The sequence below is a fragment of the Mirounga leonina genome, unplaced genomic scaffold (genome assembly GCF_011800145.1).
Source record: "Mirounga leonina isolate KUSES-001 unplaced genomic scaffold, KU_Mleo_1.0 Mir_168, whole genome shotgun sequence".
Classification (NCBI taxonomy): domain Eukaryota; kingdom Metazoa; phylum Chordata; class Mammalia; order Carnivora; family Phocidae; genus Mirounga; species Mirounga leonina.
In genome coordinates, this window is record NW_023270426.1 from 19,237,147 (window position 1) to 19,260,158 (window position 23,012).

Sequence of the window (23,012 nt, forward strand, 5' to 3'; positions counted from 1 at the left end):
AAAATGCTTATGACCCCTGTGTCTCAGATAAGTTCTTTTTTTTTTTTAAGATTTTATTTATTTATTTGAGAGAGAGAGAGAGAATGAGTTAGGGAAAAAGAACACGAATGGGAAGGAGAGGGAGAAGCAGGCTCCCCACGAACTGGGAGCCTGATGCAGGGCTCGATCCCAGGACCCCGGGATCATGACCTGAGCTGAAGGCAGATGCTCAACTGACCGAGCCACCCAGGCACCCCTCTCAGACAAGTTCTATTTCTCCCTTGGACTACAGACTCCTGTATCTCCTATGTGGCCATTATCCCCTGGATATCCAGCAGGCAGCTCAGACATCCCATCACTCTACCAGATCCACTGATTTTTCTCTCCATCCCCTGCCAAAGTTGCTGCTTCCATGTCTTTCTCCAGAATATCACCAAAACCCACAGTAGCTCTGTTCAAAGCCCCAGAGTCATCTTTATGCCTCCCTTTCCCTCACAGTTCACATCCAATTTACCAGTTAGTGTTTAGAGAGCTGCCTCTGGAATACATCCAGAATCTGACCACTTCTCAGTGTCACCATGTTTAAGTCACTAGTGGTTTCCTATTTCTCTTAGATTGAAACCCATACTTGTTACCTTTAGCCCACATAGAAGCAATGTAGAGTGGCTCTGATACTTGCTGTCCATTCTGTCAGGTATCAGCCCAAGCCTCTTTGATCCTGGGCACGGACGCTTCTGCTGCCACAGATGGGCAAGAAGGCAGAGAAGAAGAGCAGAAGCTCGGGCGCCTGGGTGGCTCAGTTGGTTGAGCGACTGCCTTCGGCTCAGGTCATGATCCTGGAGTCCTGGGATGGAGTCCCGCATCGGGCTCCCTGCTCAGCAGGAGGTCTGCTTCTCCCTCTGCCCTCTTCCTTCTCGTGCTCTCTGTCTCTCATTCCCTCTCTCTCAAATAAATAAATAAAAATCTTTAAAAAAAAAAAAAGAGCAGAAGCTCATCGTGGAGTCTTAACTCCGTTTCTTCTTTTTTTTTAAATCAAATTTATTGAGGTGAAATTTACATACAGTAAAATGTACCAATTTAAAGTTCACAGTTCATTGAGTTTTCAACCACTACAATCATGATCTAGAACTTTTCTTTCTTAGGTATAAGAATGTAAAATAGTACAGAGGCATGTAAACTATGAGAGCCTCTTTCTTCACTGCGTTACAGCTTTGCGTCAAAACAACTCTTAACATTTCAGTATGTTCTACTAGGTGAGTCGTTCTCAACCTTAAGTGTACTTCAAAATCACCTAAGAAGCTTAAAAATTCCCAGTGCACAGGCAGCACTCCAGACCAAGTAAATCAATATCCATATGGAACACATGCATCCATGTATACATATATATATATATTTTTTAAAGATTTTATTTATTTATTTGACAGAGAGAGAGATAGCTAGAGCAGGAACACAAGCAGGGGGAGTGGGAGAGGGAGAGGCAGGCTTCCTGCTGAGCAGGGAGCCTGATGTGGGACTCGATCCCAGGACCCCAGGATCATGACCTGAGCCACCCAGGCGCCCCATGTATACATATATTTTTAAGATTTTATTTTTAGGTAATCTCTATACCCGACCTGGGGGTGAGTTCAAGAGCTGCATGTCCTATAGACTGAGCCAACCAGATACTGCATCATGTATTTTTTTTTAAGACTATTTGAGAGAGCGAGAGTGAGTGAGAGAGCATGAGAGGGGGGAGGGTCAGAGGAAGAAGCGGACTGCTAGTGAGGGGGGAGCCGAAGGGGCTCCATCCCAGGACCGTGGGATCATGACCTGAACCGAAGGCAGACGCTTAACCAACTGAGCCACCCAGGAGCCCCCCATCATGTATTTTTTTAGAGCTTCCAAGCTCAGGCAATGTTGAGAACCATTATAATCTTAGGAATATATATTTGGCTCTTCCTCTTCTCCACCAACTTAACTACGACTCAGTCTTCACATGTCACCTCAAAGGTGACATCCTCAGGTAACCCTTTCTGAACTCCTCTCCTATGCCGCAATCTCTTTTTTGTATTACATTTGCTTGTGTTTTTAGTTATGTCTGTATCCCCCACTAACTTGTAAGCTCCCCAGATGTTAAGACTTGCCCCACACATAACAATACATATAAATGAATGAATGTATAAATGAGAGTGAATGGAGATGTTGGTAGCACCACTCAGCTCAGGTTAAGGGGGACGGAATGCATATGGCGCCTCGGTGGCCCTTGCAGGAAAGACCTTTCTAGGGCCTGCAAAGCCAAGGCGCCTTTCTCCACCGCACCAAAGGGCACAAACTTTCAAGGCACTGCAGGGAAAACGCCGCCAAAGTCGCGTCTTTCGGCGCGGCCGGCGCTGGGCGGCCTCCAGCCGAGAGGGGGCGCTGTGGCGAGATAGCAGCTTCCGGCCCGCTTTTTCCTTCCCTTTGCCACGGGCACCAGCACGTCCTGTTTTCGTTGGCTGTTTTCGGATGGCCGCCGCCGCTGTAGCAGCTGTTTCCCCGTAGTGCTGCTCCTCGTCCGGCTAGCCGAGGGCTGCGCGGCCTCCTCCTTTGTCCGGTCCTTCTGCGCGTTGTCCCGAAGGGCGCCGCTTTTCCCTCGGCGGGCAGCATGGGCCGGGAATCACGGTGAGGCGGCGCGCCTAGCGGGCGAGCGGGCGGGCGGCTTCCTCGGGCTGGGGAAAGAGGCGGGAGTTGAGGTGGCAGCGGGACCAGGCCTGAACCGGTGCGGCCCCACGTGCGGCCGGCGCTACCCGCGGCCACCGGAGAGGCAGGGAGACCTCGGCCGAGGAAGTGTACTTGGGCCGGTGACGCTCACAGGGTTCCCTGCACTGCCGTCGCCCGTTGCAGTCCCTGGAACGGGACCACTCCTCCAGGGGCTCAGTGATTGGGCACCACATCCCGCCTTTTCCACGAAGCCCACCGTGATCCCTCAGTAGTGATCCCAGTTGAATTTCTTACCAGTTCGGGTTTGCCAAGTTTCCTTGGCGCCTGTTGCTGTCTATTTTAGTTCTTTGTGCGTGTGTGGTATTTTCCCAAGTCAGTTGAAAGGAGCTGGAGGCTAAATATTTTTACATCACCTACAACATTGAACAATGATTAGGCTTTTAGTGGGCTGCGATAAATACTTGTTGCATGGAGATTTATTTCGCAGATAGGTATATTTCTTTGTTATGTGTTTTCTGTCCTTTTAAAACTGTGGATTGGGAGGTCTTACTAGAATTCTGATATCTCTTGGGGCGCCTGGGTGGCTCAGTCATTAAACGTATGCCTTCGGCTCAGGTCATGATCCCAGGGTCCTGGGATCGAGCCCCGCATCGGGCTCTCCGCTCAGCGGGAGGCCTGCTTCTCCCTCCCCCACTCCTGCTTGTGTTCCCTCTCTCCCTGTGTCTCTCTCTGTCAAATGAATAAATAAAATCTTAAAAAAAAAATTCTGATATCTCTTCAAAACTTTAGATTGTTACGTGGTTTGGGACCTTGAGGTTTTTATCTTTTTTTTTTTTTTTAATTTATTTTGAGAGAGAGAATGAGATAGAGAGCATGAGAGGAGGGAGGTTCAGAGAGAGAAGCAGACTCCCCGCCGAGCAGGGAGCCCGATGCGGGACTCGATCCCGGGACTCCAGGATCATGACCTGAGCCGAAGGCAGTCGCTTAACCGACTGAGCCACCCAGGCACCCACCCCTTGAGGTTTTTATCTTAAAGATGAGTATTTGCTTTATATTTAGCAGTGAATGAAAGATCTTTTTTTATCTGGGTTATAAATAATAAGTAATAGTTTATTGAGATACAATTAATGTTCAGGGAATTGGATAAAACTTAAGGGTAGAGCTAGATGAAATTTAGCAAATCCATAAACTGAGTAACCATCACCTGGATAAAGATAAAGAGTAGTTGCATATTTACAGAGGATTCCTGTGCAGGTCTTTTAAATCTCCTTGAAGGCATTGCTATTCCCGGCTACTCAGACCAGAAACTTGGAAGCGATAGTTTATTTGATTAATTTTTCTCTCAAACTGTCTAAACCCAGTAAGATTCTACACCCTGTCTCCATTTCTGCTCTCCCTGACTTAATCCAGGACCTAATCATTTAGTGCTCAGACTGCTGCACTTGCCTCAAGTTGATTATCTTCCTGTGATCTTGCTCTCCTAATAGATTTCTCACACTGCAGCTAGAGTAACATATCTGAAATAAAGATTATGTCATTCCTTTCTTTTCATCCCTGTTGGTTCTTACTGCTTCCAAGATAAAGTCAGACTCTTAAGCACAGCCTTCAGGGCCCTTCACAAGAAGCCTCTTCCAGCTCTTTAGCCTTCTCCCCTGTCTGCATGGTTTGTGCTCTAGGTTAGTTCAGGAACTTATGAAAGGCTCAGAGATGAGATGGAGCAAGGTGTTCCAGAAATAAGAGCGCAGTTTGCGTACGTATGTAGGTGTCATGAAGGGTTGAAGAAAAGTGGTAGGAGGTAGGTTCTAAAAGGAAGTTGGGTCCAGAATGTGGGTGGATTGTAGATTTAGTTTTTTTTATTATTATTTTTTATTTTTTAAAAGATTTTATTTATTTAACAGAGAGAGAGACAGTGAGAGAGGGAACACAAGGAGGGGGAGAGGGAGAGGGAGAAGCAGGCTTCCTGCTGAGCAAGGAGCCCGACTCGGGGCTTGATCCCAGGACCCTGGGATCATGACCTGAGCCGAAGGCAGACACTTAACGACTGGGCCACCCAGGCGCCCCTGTAGATTTAGTTCTGAAGTTAAGAACTTTGAGGGGTGCCTAGGTGATTCAGGTGGTTAAGTGTCTGCCTTTGGCTCAGGTCATGATCCCAGGGTCCTGGGATCGAACCCCATATCGGGCTCCCTGCTCAGTGGAGAGCCTGCTTTTCCCTCTTCCTCTGCTGCTCCCCCTGCTTCTACTTTTTCTCTCTTTCTCTGTCAAATAAATAAAATCTTGAAGGTAAGAATTTGAGAGGCTTTGAAGATTTTGAGAAGAAATGTGTGGGTATGTTTATATAATGTGGTCAGCACTCTGCTTTATGAAGATTACCATTGCAGCAATGAGTAAAACAGATTTCAGGGAAAAGGGAATAGAAGCGAGAAGACCAGGGGTCTTCTAAAATACCGCAACTACATAGTTCTGATGTGGAGTAGTGACAGTGGGAACTCTGAGGAGGTGATATAATGTGAAGAGAATTACAGAGGTGAAATTGGTGATACTTGGTGTTTTACTGGTTGTGTAGAATGAGAAAAATATTGAAGATCACATATTTTGAGACTACTGACTGGTAGTTGGGTTGATAAATGGTTTAGGGAGGCAAAGGTAATAAGTTTGGGTTTCTACACATCGAATTTCAGGTGCTTGAGGGATAATGAGGTGCACTCATTCCCGAGCCATCTTATCCATATTTATTGCTTTAAGTAGCCTTTGTACACTGATGACTCCCTTCGTGAACTCTAAACTCATATTTCAACTATCTACTGTACATCTCCATGTGAGTGCCTACTATTATGATTCCCCCCCCCCCCCCGCCAATATGTGATCCTTCCTCAGGCTTCCCATCTTAGTAAATAGCAACTTCATCTTTCTACGTGGTCCAGCCAAGTATCTCAGAGACACCCACAACTTCTCCCTTGCTGTCACACTTGGCATTGAATTAATACTTAAATCAGTCAGTTCTAGTTTCAAAATATCTAGATTTTGACACTTCCTAGAAACTCTACTCCTGACATTCTCATCCAACCCACCCCTCTCTTACTTGGATGGTTGCCGTAGCTTCCCACCTCTTTTCCCTGCTTCTGCACTTGCCTTCCTTCAGTTTGTTCTCCCCCAGCAGCCAGACTAATGCTTTAAAAATATTAGTGCGGTAACATTACTCTTCTACTTAGAATCTTCCAATAACTTCTCAACTTACTCAGAGTGAAAGAAGAAGTCCTTAGAATGACCCATGAGACTCGGCAGAGCCCTCCCTGTTGGGCCACCCTGCTGTATTTCTGACCTCATCTCGTGGCACTTTTCTTGGTCATTCAGCTCCAGCCACGTCTGCCTTCCTTGCTGTTCCTTGGACACACCAGCCAAGCTTCCTCCTCAGCGACTTTGTACTTGTGATGCCTTTTGCCTGAAAAGTTTCTCCCCCTTGTATCTACGCGGTTCCTTTTATTTTCTTCAAACCTCTGAAATGTCTGTTTATTAGCAAGTTTTTCTCCTTAACACCTGGTATAAAATAGCAAACCTCCTACCTCCCATCCTTTCTCTTTCATTTACTCTGATGTGTTTCTCTCCATAGTACCACGTGACATACTATGTTTTTATTTTTTTACTTGTCTGTCATCTCTTCCTTTACCAGAATGCAAGTTGCTTGGGGCTCAAAGGCAGGAGTTTGGTCTGTTCTTTTTACTGTCCTTGCTTCCCTTTCAGGATAGTTTTCCCCTGTCTACATGGACTATAGTTGCAGGGGTCCTTACCTTCCCGTAATTTTAAGAGTTGATGAATAAAAGTCCTGTCATTGTTTGTCTGCTGAGATCTTTTGGGAAAATGTGATTAAAATATAATAGAAGCTACTCCTTGTGTTTGCTAAACTTAATCTTAAACTTAACCTTTTAGCCACTATCGGAAGCGATCAGCATCAAGGGGGCGCTCTGGAAGTCGTTCTAGAAGTCGCTCACCCTCAGACAAAAGAAGTAAACGTGGAGATGACAGACGGTCTAGAAGCAGAGATAGAGATAGAAGGAGAGAGAGGTCTCGTAGCAGGGATAAAAGAAGATCTCGGTCAAGAGACCGGAAGCGCCTGAGGTAAGACATTAGTCTCCTAAAGACTCATGATAAATTGGGCCTCTCAGCTAAGTCGGGCTTGTTCAAAAGTATGACTTGGACTGGAATTTAGTGGCCCTTTTGTGGGTACTCTGCTTTGCCCCCAGCTCGTTTGATTAAGTCCAGAGGTGCTTTGCCTGGAGCAAAGACTCTCAGAGGTAATATGTCATCAAGGCAGTTCTGTTCTAATTCTGTCCCAAGAGAGCTGACCACTGTGTTCAGAGCAGCCACTAAAGCCAACAGGAGAAGGAAAAGCCCTGCTTGCTGTTTGACGTTAAAAAAAAAAGGTATTTTTTAAAGCTTTTTATTTTTAAGTAATCTCTATCCAACGTGGCGCTCAAACTTAAAACCCTGAGATCAAGAGTTGCATGCTCCCCCCCATTTTTTAATTTCTAAAAAAGATTCTATTAGTTTATTTAGTTTAAAGATTTTATTTTTAAGTAATCTCTGCACATAATGTGGGACTTGAACTTACAACCTCAAGATCAAGAGTTATGTACTCTACCAACTGAGCCAGTCAGGTGTCCCTGTTTGACACTTTTTAAAAAAAACCTTTTTTTTTTTTAAGATTTTATTTATTTATTTGACACAGAGAGACATAGCGAGAGAGGGAACACAAGCAGGGGGAGCAGGAGAGGGAGAAGCAGGCTTCCCGCCGAGCAGGGAGCCCGATGCGGGGCTCGATCCCAGGACCCTGGGATCACGACCTGAGCCGAAGGCAGATGCTTAATGACTAAGCCACCCAGGCGCCCTTAAAAAAAAAAAAACTGTTTTAAACAAAAGGACCTCCTAATTTTTATTTTGCTTTTACTTGCTTACATATTCCTTGGCACGAGTCAAGCAGCTGTAACCTTTCTAGAGGTGGAGAACATTGTCTGTAAATAAAAATAATCTTCCCCACACCAAAAGATTATTTGCTAAGTTTCTTACTATAATAGGAAAGAAGACAAGGTTGTATAGGTGCTGTGAGCTGATGACAGAAAAAACTCTTTTGCAAACATTGGAAGGAGAAATTGCAAAGGTATTACATGGTACTCAGGGAAAATACTCATTTATGAAAATGTGGATAGTGCTTAGTTTCATATTATGTGGTCCCAGGAACAGTTTCATATAATTCAGTCAAGTACGTGTTAAGTGAAATTGATTTTTTTAAGATTTGGTCTTTGACTTTCAGGAGTGAAAGTAGAATTACAAGGTTTTAGAGCAAGAAGGATTTTGAGATTATCTAAGTGGAGTCTCCGTATTATATAGATGAGAAAACTGTGACCCAGAGAGTTGATCTGCCCTATGTGTCATGTCACTATCAGCTCTAGAATAGAAATTGTCTCCTAGTCTTCATATGTGATCTTTCCATAGCCCCATTGTACCCATCCTTATACTTAGGTTTTGGCTGACTTTGAAATTTAGATTTTCTACTGTAGACCGTAGATTTCAAAAAGACAGATTTATTTCACAGATTTGCTATGTTTTTCAACAAATAATCATTTTGGAATTAGTATCCTCATTTTTTTCATTAACCACTTCTAAGAATTGGCTTTATTTGTTCCCTTTTTACCTGATTTGATGGTTAATTGAAATCTCAGCCTTTAATAATGGTAAAGAAGCTTCTTTCAACATGGGACAGAATGATTATCTGAAAGAAACTCTACTTTGTCATAGAATGAGTGAAAAGTGTCCTCCTTTCAGGCGTTCCAGAAGTAGAGAGAGAGACAGAAGTCGAGAGCGAAGAAGATCTCGAAGTCGAGACAGGAGACGCTCAAGGAGTAGAAGCCGAGGCCGGCGATCCAGATCCTCTAGTCCTGGCAATAAAAGCAAGAAAGCTGAGAATAGGTAACGTTATTGTTGGACTATATCTCTCATGCAGTTTGGGAACTGACTCTTCCTTATTCCTTCCTTTTTTTAAAAAAAAATCTTTTATAAATAATTACTAACTTTGGCTCCTACCATCAACTGTTGGTTGAGTTTTAATAGATTATAAAGCTTGTAATTCAATTGGAAATACTAGATTCAGTTACTTTTAACGTTCGTAATACATTGTTCTCTTATTTATTTAATACCTACTGTTAATGGTTAGGAATATATTGTATAAACATCTTTTTAGGAACTCTGTTTTTCCTTTGAAATGATGTTCTTAGCATTTCTGACAACTTTTTTACTCATGATAATGCATTGCTGAATTGCTCTTCATGATAGATGTGAATTTTGCTTATGTTAAGTTAAATGTACATGTTTCCTTAGAATGCCAGTACCATTCAATTTCAAGATATTATTTATATCTATTAGAGCATGTTTATGCTTTATATTTCTCTTTTCAGTGGTTTGTTTTTTGCCTGTTTCTAAAGTGGTGACAGAGGATAGTTGATATATGAATTTGTATCTGTTTTCTGTATATTCTTCATATTAATCATGAGTGTTTTTATCATGTCATTAATTTTATTTTATAAATTTTATTTTACCAATGTCAGTATAATAATGCCTATTGGGATTATTATTATTTTTAAAGATTTTATGTATTTATTTGACAGAGAGAGAGCGAGAGAGGGAACAGAAGCAGGGGGAGTGGGAGAGGGAGAAGCAAGCTACCTGTGGAGCAGGGAGCCCGATGCGGGGCTCTATCCCAGGACTCTGGGATCATGACCTGAGCTGAAGGCAGACGCTCTACGACTGAGCCACCCAGGCGCCCCGCTTAATTATTATTATTTTTTAAAATTTATTTGAGGGAGGGAGTGCGCGCAAGTCACGCGAGCAGGGGGAGGGGCAGAGGGAGAGACAATCTCCAGTAGACTCCCTGCTGAGTGTGGAGCCCAACAAACCTGAGATTGTGACCTGAGCTGAAATCAGGAGTCGCTTGCTCAACTGACTGAGCCATCCAGCCACCCCAGCATAGCTTCACTTTTATTGAATAATCCCAAATGCTTTCTAAAGGGGGTATACTAATTGTATTCCAGTGAGCAGTATAATTCTGTTGCTCCATACCCTTCCCAGTATTTGGTATTGTCAGTCCCATTAATTTTTTTAATTGGTTAGACATAGTATTATTGTGGTTTTAATTTGTATTTCTTTGATGACCAGTGAGGTTGAACATCTCTTCATATGTTTATTGGTCATTTGTATTTCTTCTTTTCTGAAGTATGTTAAAATCTTTTGCTTATTTTCCTGTTGAGTTGTTTCTTTAAAAATTGACTTGGAGGGGTGCCTGGGTGGCTCAGTCGGTTAAGCGTCTGCCTTCAGCTCAGGTCATGATCTGTGTCCTGGGATCGAGTCCCGCATCGGGCTCCCTGCTCGGCGAGGAGCCTGCTTCTCCCTCTCCCTCTGCTGCTCCCCCTGCTTGTGCTTGCTCTTTCGCTGTCAAATAAATAAATAAAATCTTCCAAAAAAAAAATTAAAATGAAAAAAAAAATTGACTTGGAGGAGGTTTTTGTTGTTGTTTTTAAATACTCTGGATGGTTGTTGATTGTCATTTATATGAATAGCACATATATTCTTTTACTCTGTGGTTTGTCTTTTTGCTCTGTAATGATACTTTTGATGAACAGAGACTTAAAGAAGAAAACATCAATTCATGTTATGTATTGAGGAGAACCCTAGATATTAAAACCTGAGAAGGGCAGTATGAGAAAAGACAATTATAGGCTATATTTAACCTAAACATAAAGGTTATTACACCGAATCAAAAAATATATAAAGAAAATAATTATGAACTATTTGGATTTATTCCAGGAATGGAAGGTTGGTTTGACATTAGAAAATCAGTCAGTCCAGGGGCTCCTGGGTGGCTCAGTCCATTAAGTGTCTGCCTTCGGCTCAACTCATGATCCTGGGGTCCTGGGATTTGAACCCTGTGGTGGGCTCCCTGCTCAGCGGAGTATCTGCTTCTCTCTCCCTCTGCCCCTCCCCGTGCTTGTGCTCTCTCTCAAATGAATAAATAAAATCTTCTTCAAAAAAGAGAGTGAAAATCAATCAGTGTAATTATTTATATTAATAAGATGCAAGGAGAAAAGTCATGCTTGTCTAAGTAGATTTAGGAAAAGCATTTTATTAATTTCAAAACATATTCATGTTTGGGGCACCTGGGTGGCTCAGTCATTGAGCGTCAGCCTTCGGCTCAGGTCATGATCCCAGGGTCCTGGGATCGAGCCCCGCATCGGGCTCCCTGCTCTGCGGGAAGCCTGCTTCTCCCTCTCCCACTCTCCCTGCTTGTGTTCCCTCTCTCGCTGTGTCTCTCTCTGTCAAATAAATAAATAAAATCTTTAAAAAAAACCCCATATTCATGTTTAAAAGTTCTTAGCATACGTGAAAAGTATTTCACAAACTGATTATAAAATCAGAAATGCAAGGGCGTAAACAATCTTGAAGAACAAGATAGGAGGGCTTGCTCTGCCAGATATTAAAATTTGTCGTAAAGTTGTCAAATTAAATGTGATTTTTGTGTAGAGATAGACAAATAGATCATTGGAACCACATAAAGAGCCCAGAAACAGATCCCCACATATATGGTCATTTAATAAATGACAGTGGTGACAGTGTAATTAGTGGGAAAAAGTTCTTTAAGTAAGTAGTACTTGGGGTGCAGGGGGAGTGCCTGGGTGGCTCAGTTGGTTAAGCATCAGACTCTTGATATCAACTTAGGTCTTGATCTCAGGGTTGTGAGTTCAAGCTCAGTGTGGAGCCTACTTTAAAAAAAAAAAAAAGTGCTAGTAGGGACATTTGCTACAATATAATGAAATAGGACCAGCTACCTCATTCTGTACATAAAAGCAGATTAAAGACCAAATTCGATGGCATAATTGTAAACTTTTTAAAGTTTATACTAGAGAATATCTTCTTTACCTCTGGATATCTTCATCAAATCTGGAAGGTTTAAAAAGCACCAATTTTTTTAAAGGGGGGGGAAAGAAGACTGAATTGATTGCATTTAAATTAAGAAATTTTTCTTTTTTTTTTTAAAGATTTTATTTACTTATTTTAGAGAGAGCGCATCAGCAAGGGGGAGGGGCAGAGGGAGAGGAAGAAGCAGACTCCTCACTGAGCAGGGAGCCTGACACAGGACTCAGTCCCAGGACCCTGAGATCATGGCCTGAGCCGAAGGCAGATGCTTAACCAACTGAGCCACCCAGGCGCCCCAAGAAATTCTTTTTTACTTACAAGATACCAAACATGGGGGTGAAATGCAAGGCCTCTTGGGGTTTTAAACATTATTAAGATTTTAGGGCGCCTGCGTGGCTCAGTTGGTTAAGTGACTGCCTTCGGCTCAGGTCATGATCCTGGAGTCCCTGGATCAAGTCCCGCTTTGGGCTCCCTGCTCGGCGGGGAGTCTGCTTCGCCCTCTGACCCTCCCCCCTCTCATGTGCTCTCTCTCTCATTCTGTCTCTCTCAAATAAATAAATAAATAAATCTTTAAAAAAAAATTAAGATTTTATTTATTTGATGGGGAGAAAGACTATATAAGGAGAGTGAGAGGGAGAAGCAGACGTCCTGCTGAGCAAGGAGCCTGATGCGGGATTCGATCCCCGGACCCTGAGATCATGACCCGAGCCAAAGGCAAATGCTTAACCAACTGAGCAACCCAGGCACTCTAAACTTTATTAATTTTTAAATGAATTAAAAATTATCTTGGAGAATGTTAATGTTTTGGTAAATTTCGCTGTGTGTTAAATTTTATCTCTTTAAATTTTGTCTTTTTTTTTTTTTTAAAGATTTTATTTATTTATTTGAGAGAGAGAATGAGATAGAGCACATGAGAGGAGGGAGGGTCAGAGGGAGAAGCAGACTCCCCGCTGAGCAGCGAACCCGATGTGGGACTCGATCCGGGGACCCCAGGATCATGACCTGAGCCGAAGGCAGTCGCTTAACCAACTGAGCCACCCAGGCGCCCTAAATTTTGTCATTTTTATATGATAGGTCTACTTTTTCTTGGCCAAATTGCCAAATATTTAATAATATTTGTAACTAATGTTATAGGATTTAATTTTCATTATATTTCCAAGGTGTTTATTAGTATAAAAGTAAAGTTGACTTTTGGAAGTTTCTTACCTAAAAAGTAAAATGCAAGTCTTTAAATGTATTTTATTTTATTTATTTTGTTTTTGAGAGAGAGTGAGTGCGTGCGCATGTAAGTGGGGTGCGGGGAGGGGCAGAGGGAGAGAATCTTAAGCAGACTCCATGCTCAGCACAGAGCTGGACGTGGGGCTTGATCCCCATGATTCTGAGATCACAACCTGAGCTGAAATCAATAGTTGGACACTTAACTGACTTGAGTCACTCAGGCGCCCCCTTTAAATGTATTTTAAATGTGAATGTTTCCAAGCATAAATAGATGATGTTTCTTTCTCTCTTTTTTGGTAGGTCTAGGTCCAAAGAAAAAACAGATAGTGGGGAAAGTTCTAAAGAGAAGAAAAAAGACAAAGATGACAAGGAGGATGAAAAAGAAAAAGATGCTGGCGTATGTTTACTAACTAAATAATTGTATAATATCAGATTTTTGTGCCTGTGATCACAAACTGTCAGGGTTTTTTATTGCTATATAGTTTATTTTGTTTTTTTTTTTTAAAGATTTTATTTATTTATTCATGAGAGAGAGAGAGAGAGAGAGAGAGAAGCAGAGGGAGAAGCAGGGTCCCAAGGAGCAGGGAGCCCAATGCGGGACTCGATCCCAGGACCCTGGGATCATGACCTGAGCCGAAGGCAGACGCTTAACCGTCTGAGCCACCCGGGCGCCCCTATTTTGTTTTTTTTTTAAGTAGGATCCACATCCAACCTGGGGCTTGAGCTCACGACTGTGAGATCAAGAGCCCCATGCTCTACCGACTGAGCCAGCTAGGTGCCCCTAAATATTTTTATTTTTATTTTATTTATTTATTTTTAAAGATTTTATTTATTTATTTGAGAAAGAGTGAGAGAGCACAAGCAGGGGGAGCAGCAGAGAGAGAGGGAGAGGGAGAAGCAGACTCCCTGCTGAACAAAGATCCTGACATGGGCTTGATCCCAGAACCCTGGGATTATGACCTGAGCTGAAGGCAGATGCTTAACCAACTGAGCCACCCAGGCATCCCTATTTTTATTTTGAGATAAATGATAGTATGTAAAATAAAAAAGTGAAAGCTGTCCCTATTAGAAGATTTTTTTTCTCAAAAGTATTGCATATCTATATATGTTACTGTTTTTACTTAACAAAATATGATCATACTATATGTACTATTCTCTACCTTGCTTTTGTTCCTTATTTATTTATTTATTTTTTATTAAGTAATCTCTACTCCCATTGTGGGGCTCAAACTCAACCCCCAGATCAGGAGTTGCAGGCTCCACCGACTGAGCTTGCCAGGCGACCTGCTTTTGTTCATTTTTAAATTATGCATTATTTTATCAATATATATGGTCTGAGGAAGAATACACAGTGGTATACCCACCATCCAACTTAAATAGAGTACCTTGTTTTCATTTGTTATATATTGGAGATCTTCTGTAACTGCATATATAGATATAGCTCATTGTTTTTAATGCCTGCATAGTGTTCTGTTGAAACAAGGTAAAGAAATCACCTTTAATGGACATTTAGGTTATTTCCAGTCTCATTATGAACAGTGGTACATGAATCCTTTTAGACATGTCTTTTGTAAATATAAAATAGGGTAAATTAGAATCAGTGAAATGGTTTTGTCAGTGGGTATATGCATTTAACATTTTGATAAATAGTATCAAAGTACCCTCCAAAAAAGTTGTATACCTTTTTTTTTTTTTTTAAGTTTATTTATTTAAGTAATCTCCTCACTCATTGTGGGTCTATACCCATTTCACGACCCTAAGATTAAGAGTCGCGTGTCCTTCTGACTGAGCCAGCCAGGTGACCTAAATTTTTTTTTTTAATTAAGTTTTTAATTTTAATTCCAGGGTAGTTAACATCCAGTGTTATATTAGTTTCAAGTCAGCATTAAAATTTTGTGGTATTTTCTTTGACTGTTTTTTGATGTATGTATTTCCGTATCTATAATGATAGCGTATGTAAATTTAAAAAAAAAATCTTTTTAATTTGAGAGAGAGACAGAGCATGAGCTGAGGCAGGGGCAGATGGAGAGGGACAAGCAGACTCCCTGCTGAGCAGGGAGCCCAAAGCAGGGCTCGATCCCAGTACCCTGAGATTATGACGTGAGCCGAAGTCAGACTCTTAGCATACTGACCCACCCAGGCACCCCAGCATATGTCAGTTTTTTATTTCTATGATGTTTAGTCATTGAGTTCCTGTTTATGCCTGTGAAAATGGTTTGCTTTCTCCTTTTTAGAGAATTATTAATCATCTTGATAAAGTCTTTGGAATGGCTGTTTCCAGGAAACTTAGACTTAAAGACTTAAAGACCATAACTTTTTAATCATGTTGATAAATAGCTTTCACTTACTCACTATATTGTAATAGAAAATTTCTTTGTTATGGAGGCAATCTTTGAGGAGTTTAGAGGATTTAAAGTTGAGAATAACTAATAACTGGGGAATTTTCCTTGTTAATTCATCTAGTTTCTAGTTTGAGGAAGAAAGTGGATTCATGTTAGCATCTTGCCTGAAATTAAAATGAGATTAGTTTATCATGTTTGAAGTCTGTCTGCTTTCTTAGTTGAAGATGCTTTTCATTGTGATTTCATTTTGCTGGTATATTCGTGGGTATATTTAAAAGATGTGTCCCGGCAGTTGTTTCAATTTGGGAGCTATTATAAATAAAGCTACTATAAACACTCAAAAAAAAAAAGGATGTGTGATCTAAATCTGGTCTAAATTGAGGAGTTTGTAAATACAGCTGTTTTTCCTTTTCCTTTTTTATAATTTGGAGAATTTTTTTGGTATGTCTCTGGAATAAAGTTGTTAATCTTTGTTTCCCTCTGTATCTCTCATTTTCCCCAAGAACTTTGATCAGAATAAGCTGGAAGAAGAAATGAGAAAGCGAAAAGAAAGAGTAGAAAAATGGCGAGAAGAGCAACGTAAAAAGGCCATGGAAAACATAGGGGAACTGAAAAAGGAAATTGAAGAGATGAAACAAGGGAAAAAATGGAGTTTAGAAGATGATGATGGTATATTCATTTGTTAGACTAATAGCCTATATAACAATTCATGTAGCATATTCTAGAAATACGAGTAATATTTCATGCTGGGAATTTTTAGGCTATTTTTTACTGTGGAAAATATACATAACATTTTAACCTTTTTTTTTTTTTAAGATTTTATTAGCGAGAGAGAGAGCATGAGCGGGGGGAGGGGCAGAGGGGAGAGAGAGAAGCAGACTCCCCACTGAGCAGGGAGCCCAACACGGGGCTCGATCCGAAGGTCCCAGGATCGTGACCTGAGCCGAAGGTAGCTCAGGTGGCTCAGGAGCCCGTGCCTTAACCGACTGAGTCACCCAGGCACTCCAACCATTTTTTTTAAATATTTTTTTTTAAAGATTTATTTATTTATTTATTTATTTGAGAGAGAGCATGAATGTGCATGGGTAGGGGGAGGAACAGAGAGAAGGAGAGAGAATCTGACGCAGACTTAGCATGAAGCCGGACTCAGAGCTCAATCCCACAACTGCAAGATCATGATCTGAGCCAAAATCAAGAGTCAGTCGCTTAACTGATGGAGGCACCCAGGTGCCCCAATATTTTTTTTTTTTTTTAAGATTTTATTTATTTATTTGACAGAGAGAGACAGCAAGAGAGGGAACACAAGCAGAGGGAGTGGGAGAGGGAGAAGCAGGCTTCCCATGGAGCAGGGAGCCCGATGTGGGGCTCGATCCCAGGGTCCTGGGATCACAGCCCAAGCTGAAGGCAGACGCTTTAACGACTGAGCCACCCAGGTGCCCCCCCAATATTTTTTTTAAAGATCTATCCATTTGAATGAGAGAGAGAGCGAGAGCGAGTGATCAGGGGGAGTGGCAGAGGGAGAGAGAAACCTCAAGTAGACTCCCCACCGAGTGAGGAGCCTGACACAGGGCTGGATCCCAGGACCCTGAGATCATGACCTGAGCTGAAATCAAGAGTCAGGCACTCAAGCGACCTAGCCACCCAGGAGCCCACATTTTAACCATTTTTAAGTGTACAGTTCTTTGGCATTACATACATTCATGGTGTTGTTCATCATCCGTCACCACTATCCATTTCTAGAATTTTTTCATCATTCCACACAGAAACTGTACACAATATAGATTTTTTTTTTTTTTTTTTTAATATTTATTTGTCAGAGAGAGGGAGAGCATGTGCGCACAAACATGGGAAGCCGCAGGCAGAGGGAGAAGCAGGTTCCCCATTGAGCAAGGAGCCCAATGTGGGACTTGATCCCAGGACCCTGGGATCATGACCTGAGCCAAAGGTAGCCACTTAACCGACTGAGCCACCAGGCATCCCCAGATTTCTTTTTTTTCTCGGTTTTCTTTTTCTTTTTTTTTTTTTTTTTAAGATTTTTAAAAACTTAAGTAATTGCTATACCCGATGTAAGGCTTGAACCCACAACCCTGAGATCAAGAGTTGCATGGTCCACTGACTGATCCAACTAGGTGCCCCCTGTATCCAGTAAAGATTACTCCCCATCCTGTCCTACTCTTCACCCCCTTATCCCTGGTAATTCTGTCAGTTTGCTTATTCCAGGTACCTTATATAAGTGCAATCATATCGTCTTTGTCCTTTTGCATCTGGGCTTATTTCACTCAGTATAATGTCCTCAGGGTTCTTCCATGTTGTGGCATGTATCACAATTTCATTCCTTTTTTATGGCTGAGTCCATTTTGTGTTTACCTGTTTCTCTGTTGGCTATGTGGATTGTTTTACCCTTTGGCTGTTGTGAAAAATGCTGCTATGAATAATGTGCAAATATCTCTTTGAATACCTGCTTTTGGTTCTTTTGAATATATACCTAGAAATGGAATTGCTGGATTCGTATTGAGATATTCAATCTCTTGTAAATATATATGTTAATATGTAAATTGTAGGGTACTGTTCAATAAGGATTACTGATTTTACCTTAGACTGGATAGTTGGGTTCTTATGGGCATAGTCAGTAAATAGCTCTTTAATTATTAAACTACAAATATTGTTAGTAATGAAGGTAAATTAAAAGCATGTTTTCAGGTCCCTCCTGATTTTTCATAACTCAGAAATATTTCCCTGCCATATGTGATTTTGACTTGAGGTTATAGTGAAGTAGATGAGTGTGAAATTTTATAGGAAACTGGAATTTTTTTCCATTTTTCTGTGAAAATTCGGTGAATGTTTTGGTTTTTGTGAAAGTTTCACAGAGTAGTTTAAATAGATGAAGGGATTGTATCTTTAAGGGGAAATGATGTCTTAGTTATATGAAAAAAAGTTAGATTGTCTTGAATTTAAAATACGAGTTTTTCCTCTGATTTTAAAAAAAGGTTGTTCTGGGACATCTGGGTGGCTCAGTTGGTTAAGTGTCTGCCTTCAACTCAGGTCATGATCCAAGGTCCTGGGATGGAGCCCCAAATTGGGCTCCCTGCTCAGAGCCTGTGTCTCCTTCTCCCTGCTGCTCGCCCTGCTCATGCTCTTTCTCTCTGTCAAATAAATAAATAAATAAGATCTTTAAAACAATAAAAAACAAATAAAAAGTAATTGAAAGAAAAGAAACCTATCATTTAGGAGTTTTTTAGTCCTAGCTCTTTTCAATTTACCTTATAATTTATCATTATTACTACTCTAACTGATAACATGCTTGATTAAGAAACAAATAAGTGTGAGTATTTGCACTGGGTTGATTGGAAGGGAGGGCATTTGGGCAGGGAGAGAACGGGTAGTGGTGGGCTGCGATCTGATTATGAAGTATTTCTTTTTTTTTTTTTTTAAAGATTTTATTTATTTGACAGAGAGAGACACAGTGAGAGAGGGAACACAAGCAAGGGGAGTGGGAGAGGGAGAAGCAGGCTCCTGGCTGAGCGGGGAGCCCGATGTGGGGCTCGATCCCAGGACCCTGGGTTCATGACCTGAGCCGAAGGCAGATGCTTAACGACCGAGCCACCCAGGCGCCCCTGATTATGAAGTATTTCCTTTGGAAACGTGTGTACAGAAAAGTGTTTCTGCTATTTTAGATGATGAAGATGATCCTGCAGAGGCTGAAAAGGAAGGAAACGAAATGGAGGGTGAGGAGTTAGATCCATTAGATGCTTACATGGAAGAAGTAAAAGAGGAAGTAAAGAAGTTTAATATGAGAAGTGTGAAAGGTGGTGGGGGAAATGAAAAGGTATGCCATTTTCTCTTATTTTTAAGGGTTTATCCAGTATTCCTAATTGGGTAATTTAAATTACTGTCGCATTGACCTACTGCTGACTTGCCTGACTTTAAAAAGTTATTTCCTCCCCCATCTCAAAAATGCTAGTACTTTTTCTCAGTACTGTAGTTGCTTGGGAGTTTTAGCTGTAAGCCTTTGAGAAATCACTCTTATCACCACCATCTTTGTTTGATATCTTTGCTTATTGTTGACTTCTCAGTAGGTCCTCTCCAGACTTCTTCCCCACTTTTATCTTTCATGCTTGAGCCCCTTTCCCATAGTGTATGTTTCTTTTTTTTAATAGTACTTGTTAGCTTTTGACAGAATATATAGTTTAGCTTTTTACTGTCTTTACTGTTTTTCCCTTCTTGTAAAATAAAAGCTCCCTAAGAGCCGTGACCTTTATCTGCTTTGTTTATTGATTTATTATAAGTTCCCTGAACAGTGTCTGGCTTGTCCAGTGAGTGAAAAGTACCATTTAGTAGTATATATATATATATATTTTAAAGATTTTATTTATTTGAGAGAGAGAGAGAGAGAGCATGAAGGGGGGAGGGTCAGAGGGAGAAGCAGACTCCCCGCCGAGCAGGGAGCCTGATGTGGGACTCGATCCAGGGACTCCAGGATCATGACCTGAGCCGCAGGCAATCGCTTAACCAACTGAGCCACCCAGGCGCCCCATTTAGTAGTATTTTTAAAGTGAACTATATTAAAATATTAGATGTTATATAACTTTACATATTATATAAAATGATATTAAACTACACAGTATTATATAAAATATACAAACTACATATTATATAATGCAGTTACGTTACATTTTTAAAATTTAAACAAATTCATAAGGAGAATTGTTTTTTGTCAATTAAGTTTTCAGTAGTAACTAAGTTATTTCGAATTATAAATTGTGACAGTTATTACTGTGTTTCATTTGCATACAATTTGTTTTTCACTTTTTACAAATACTTTATATATCCCTCTTTTATTTTAGAAGTCTGGGCCAACGGTCACAAAAGTTGTCACTGTTGTGACAACCAAAAAAGCAGTGGTAGATTCTGATAAGAAGAAAGGTGAGCTGATGGAGAATGACCAGGATGCCATGGAGGTAATTCTTCATTAATTTTGACTTTGTTCATGATAGTATTCTAGAAGTATTTATTAGAAAGCGTTGGTAGAGTTGTGCTTTTCAATTATAGAAACTAATGTTACAAGGAATTCTTGTTATTCTCAATAGTATTGTTGCTGCCTAGCCAGTGGATAGAACATTCTGGAATCTTTGACCTTTTTCTATATGCCCACATTTTGCTTCCCCTCTGCCCCTCATCAATTCACCTCAGACATATAAGGTGGGAGAAGAAATAAAGTGACAGAATGAGTTGAATTTCTTGGTATCTTTTTTTTTTTTAAGATTTTATTTATTTATTTGAGAGAGAGAATGAGAGAGAGAGAGCATGAGAGGGAGGAGGGTCAGAGGGAGAAGCAGACCCCCTGCTGAGCAGGGAGCCGGATGCGGGACTCGATCCAGGGACTCCAGGATCATGACCTGAGCCGAAGGCAGTCGCTTAATCAACTGAGCCACCCAGGCGCCCGAATTTCTTCCTATTAACATGCCTTGTAAAGATTTGTGTAGAGAGAATTATATCAAAACTTCCTTAAAGCCATATTAGAATTATTTTTGTTATTTTCGCTTTATGTTGTCATTCGGATGTTCTGTGAGGGCCCAGAATAAAGAAACTAAGTTGAAGAATTTCAGAATGCAAAAAAGTAAAGGCCAAAGAATATTTTCTAGGAGAGGAGGATTTTTATTTATCTATCTATCTATCTATTTATCTATCTCTATTTTTTTAAGAGAGGAGGATTTTATTTTATTTTTTTATTTAAATGTTTTTTAGAGATATTTTATTTATTTGAGAGAGAGAGAGAGAGCACAAGGGGTGGGGAGGGACAGAGGGAGAAGGAGAAACACACTTCCCGCTAAGCAGGAAGCTGGACGTGGGACTAGATCCCAGGACTCTGGGATCATGACCTAAGCTGAAGGCAGACGCTTAACCAACTGAGCCAACCAGGTGCCCCAGGAGAGGAGGATTTTAAAAGCTAGGAATACTGCCTCCCGTAAGGAGAAAATAGTAATTGTTTTAGCTTTTTTTACTTTTTTTTGTTTTTTTAAATAGTATTCTTCAGAGGAGGAAGAAGTTGATCTTCAGACAGCTCTTACAGGCTATCAGACAAAACAGAGAAAGCTTCTAGAACCAGTGGACCATGGAAAAATTGAATATGAACCATTCAGAAAAAATTTTTATGTTGAAGTTCCAGAATTAGCAAAAATGTCTCAAGAAGGTAAAATTCTTTCATTCATTTATTAGTTATTGTGGGAACAGAGGGGGATATGCTTTGCTTTGCTCAGGAGGAATATTGGATAGGTGTGTGAGTTGATGCTTGAGTAGGAGGAATTTGCATGGCTTACCTGAAGAAGTGAGAAAGGAAACTAGACTGTGAGAAGTCATTCTAGAGAGTTATGAACGTCATCTGCAAAGATTCAGACCAGTGAGAAATCAATGTAGTTTTGGAAGTATTTTTAAAAATGAGCAAAAATTAGTTTGGCTCATGTAGTTGAGATTTTTAGGGTTGAGAGTACTCTATGTGAAGTTACCAAATTAAGTATTGTTAACCTTTTCCTTCTGGGATTTGAGGGTTAGGAACCAATGTGAATCTTGTAATACTGGTAGAATAAGGATAATCTGTACAACTCTTGCTTGGAGAAAAACTGTATTACCTGTCAATCATTGTTTTTTATTGATGTTATAAGACATAGTAAAAGCAAATTATAGAAATTGGAGTATTTCTTTTTGTCTCCAGTTAGTTGTGGCACTGATTGTATTAACTGTCTCCGTGAGCTGTTCAGTATTTTGTCCTGTAGCTTTTCTGTGGCGGTATCTTTAGTAGCACTAAAAAAAAGATTTGAAGATTCTTAATCTTACCAGGCCTGACTGAAAAGTAGAAGGCATTAATGAAACAATATTTAACAGCTTTTAATCTGGATTTTGTTTTGTAGAGGTAAACGTATTTCGGTTGGAAATGGAGGGCATTACTGTCAAGGGAAAAGGTTGCCCCAAACCAATTAAATCTTGGGTCCAGTGTGGAATTTCCATGAAGATCTTAAATTCTCTCAAAAAGTAAGTGGTTAGCAATTATCTACATTTTTCAATGTCTTTCTATTCAGAATGGTTCTTTTATACAATTAACTCTGTTATACTTTTATTCTAATAGGAAAACTTACTATTTTTTTCTTACACAGCTTTATTGAGGTAGCATTTACATGTCATAAAGTTTACTCTTTGAGTATACAGTTCAGTGATTTTTAGTATACTTACGGAGTTAAACAGTCATCACCATAATCTAATTTTATAACATTTCATTATCCAGAGGAGGCCTGTATCCATTCATAGTCACGCTTCTCCCTTCTCCTCTCCTAAGCAGCCACGAATCTACTGTCTCTAGATTTGTCTGTTGTGGACATTTCCTATAAATGGGATTGTACTAATGTAGTCTTTTGTGACCAGCTTCTTTCACTTACCGTAACATTTTCAGTGTTCATCCATAATGTAGAATGCCTCAGTACTTCATTCCTTTTTGGCAAATATTATTTCACTGTACGGATATGCCACATTTTGGAAAACCTTATTATGGGACTTTGAGAGACCCAGAGATCTCACTTTTTACCTTGTCTTCCTTTGGTTTGCTTTTTAAGGCATGGCTATGAAAAGCCCACACCAATCCAAACCCAGGCGATTCCTGCTATAATGTCTGGACGAGATTTGATTGGTATTGCCAAGACAGGAAGCGGAAAGACCATTGCTTTTCTGTTACCCATGTTTAGACACATCATGGATCAGAGGTCATTAGAAGAAGGAGAGGGGCCAATAGGTACAATTTCTTTCATTAAAGTGTTTTTTCAGGTAACACCTTTGTTGTCAGTTAATCAG

At 40.6% G+C, this 23,012-nt stretch overlaps 1 protein-coding gene across 6 annotated transcripts in view; it reads left to right on the plus strand.

Annotated features, from left to right (window-relative positions):
- Window positions 1-2,378: 2,378 nt before the first annotated feature.
- The window catches only part of DDX46 (DEAD-box helicase 46), a 78,247-nt gene continuing 57,613 nt past the window's right edge, over window positions 2,379-23,012 (plus strand). For 2 of the 6 annotated variants that reach the window (XR_004680881.1, XM_035014159.1), the window contains exons 1-10: window positions 2,380-2,619; window positions 6,583-6,771; window positions 8,449-8,619; window positions 13,135-13,231; window positions 15,680-15,845; window positions 18,851-19,002; window positions 20,021-20,134; window positions 21,201-21,366; window positions 22,082-22,202; window positions 22,778-22,953. Coding sequence is in view for 5 of the 6 variants with exons in the window: in XM_035014159.1 (XP_034870050.1) it covers window positions 2,603-2,619; window positions 6,583-6,771; window positions 8,449-8,619; window positions 13,135-13,231; window positions 15,680-15,845; window positions 18,851-19,002; window positions 20,021-20,134; window positions 21,201-21,366; window positions 22,082-22,202; window positions 22,778-22,953 (1,369 nt within the window). In the remaining variant the exon portion in view is untranslated. Of the gene's footprint in view, window positions 2,620-6,582; window positions 6,772-8,448; window positions 8,620-13,134; window positions 13,232-14,996; window positions 15,846-18,850; window positions 19,003-20,020; window positions 20,135-21,200; window positions 21,367-22,081; window positions 22,203-22,777; window positions 22,954-23,012 lie in introns of those variants that run through there. The other 4 variants (XM_035014160.1, XM_035014163.1, XM_035014162.1 and 1 more) reach the window with 4 other exon arrangements.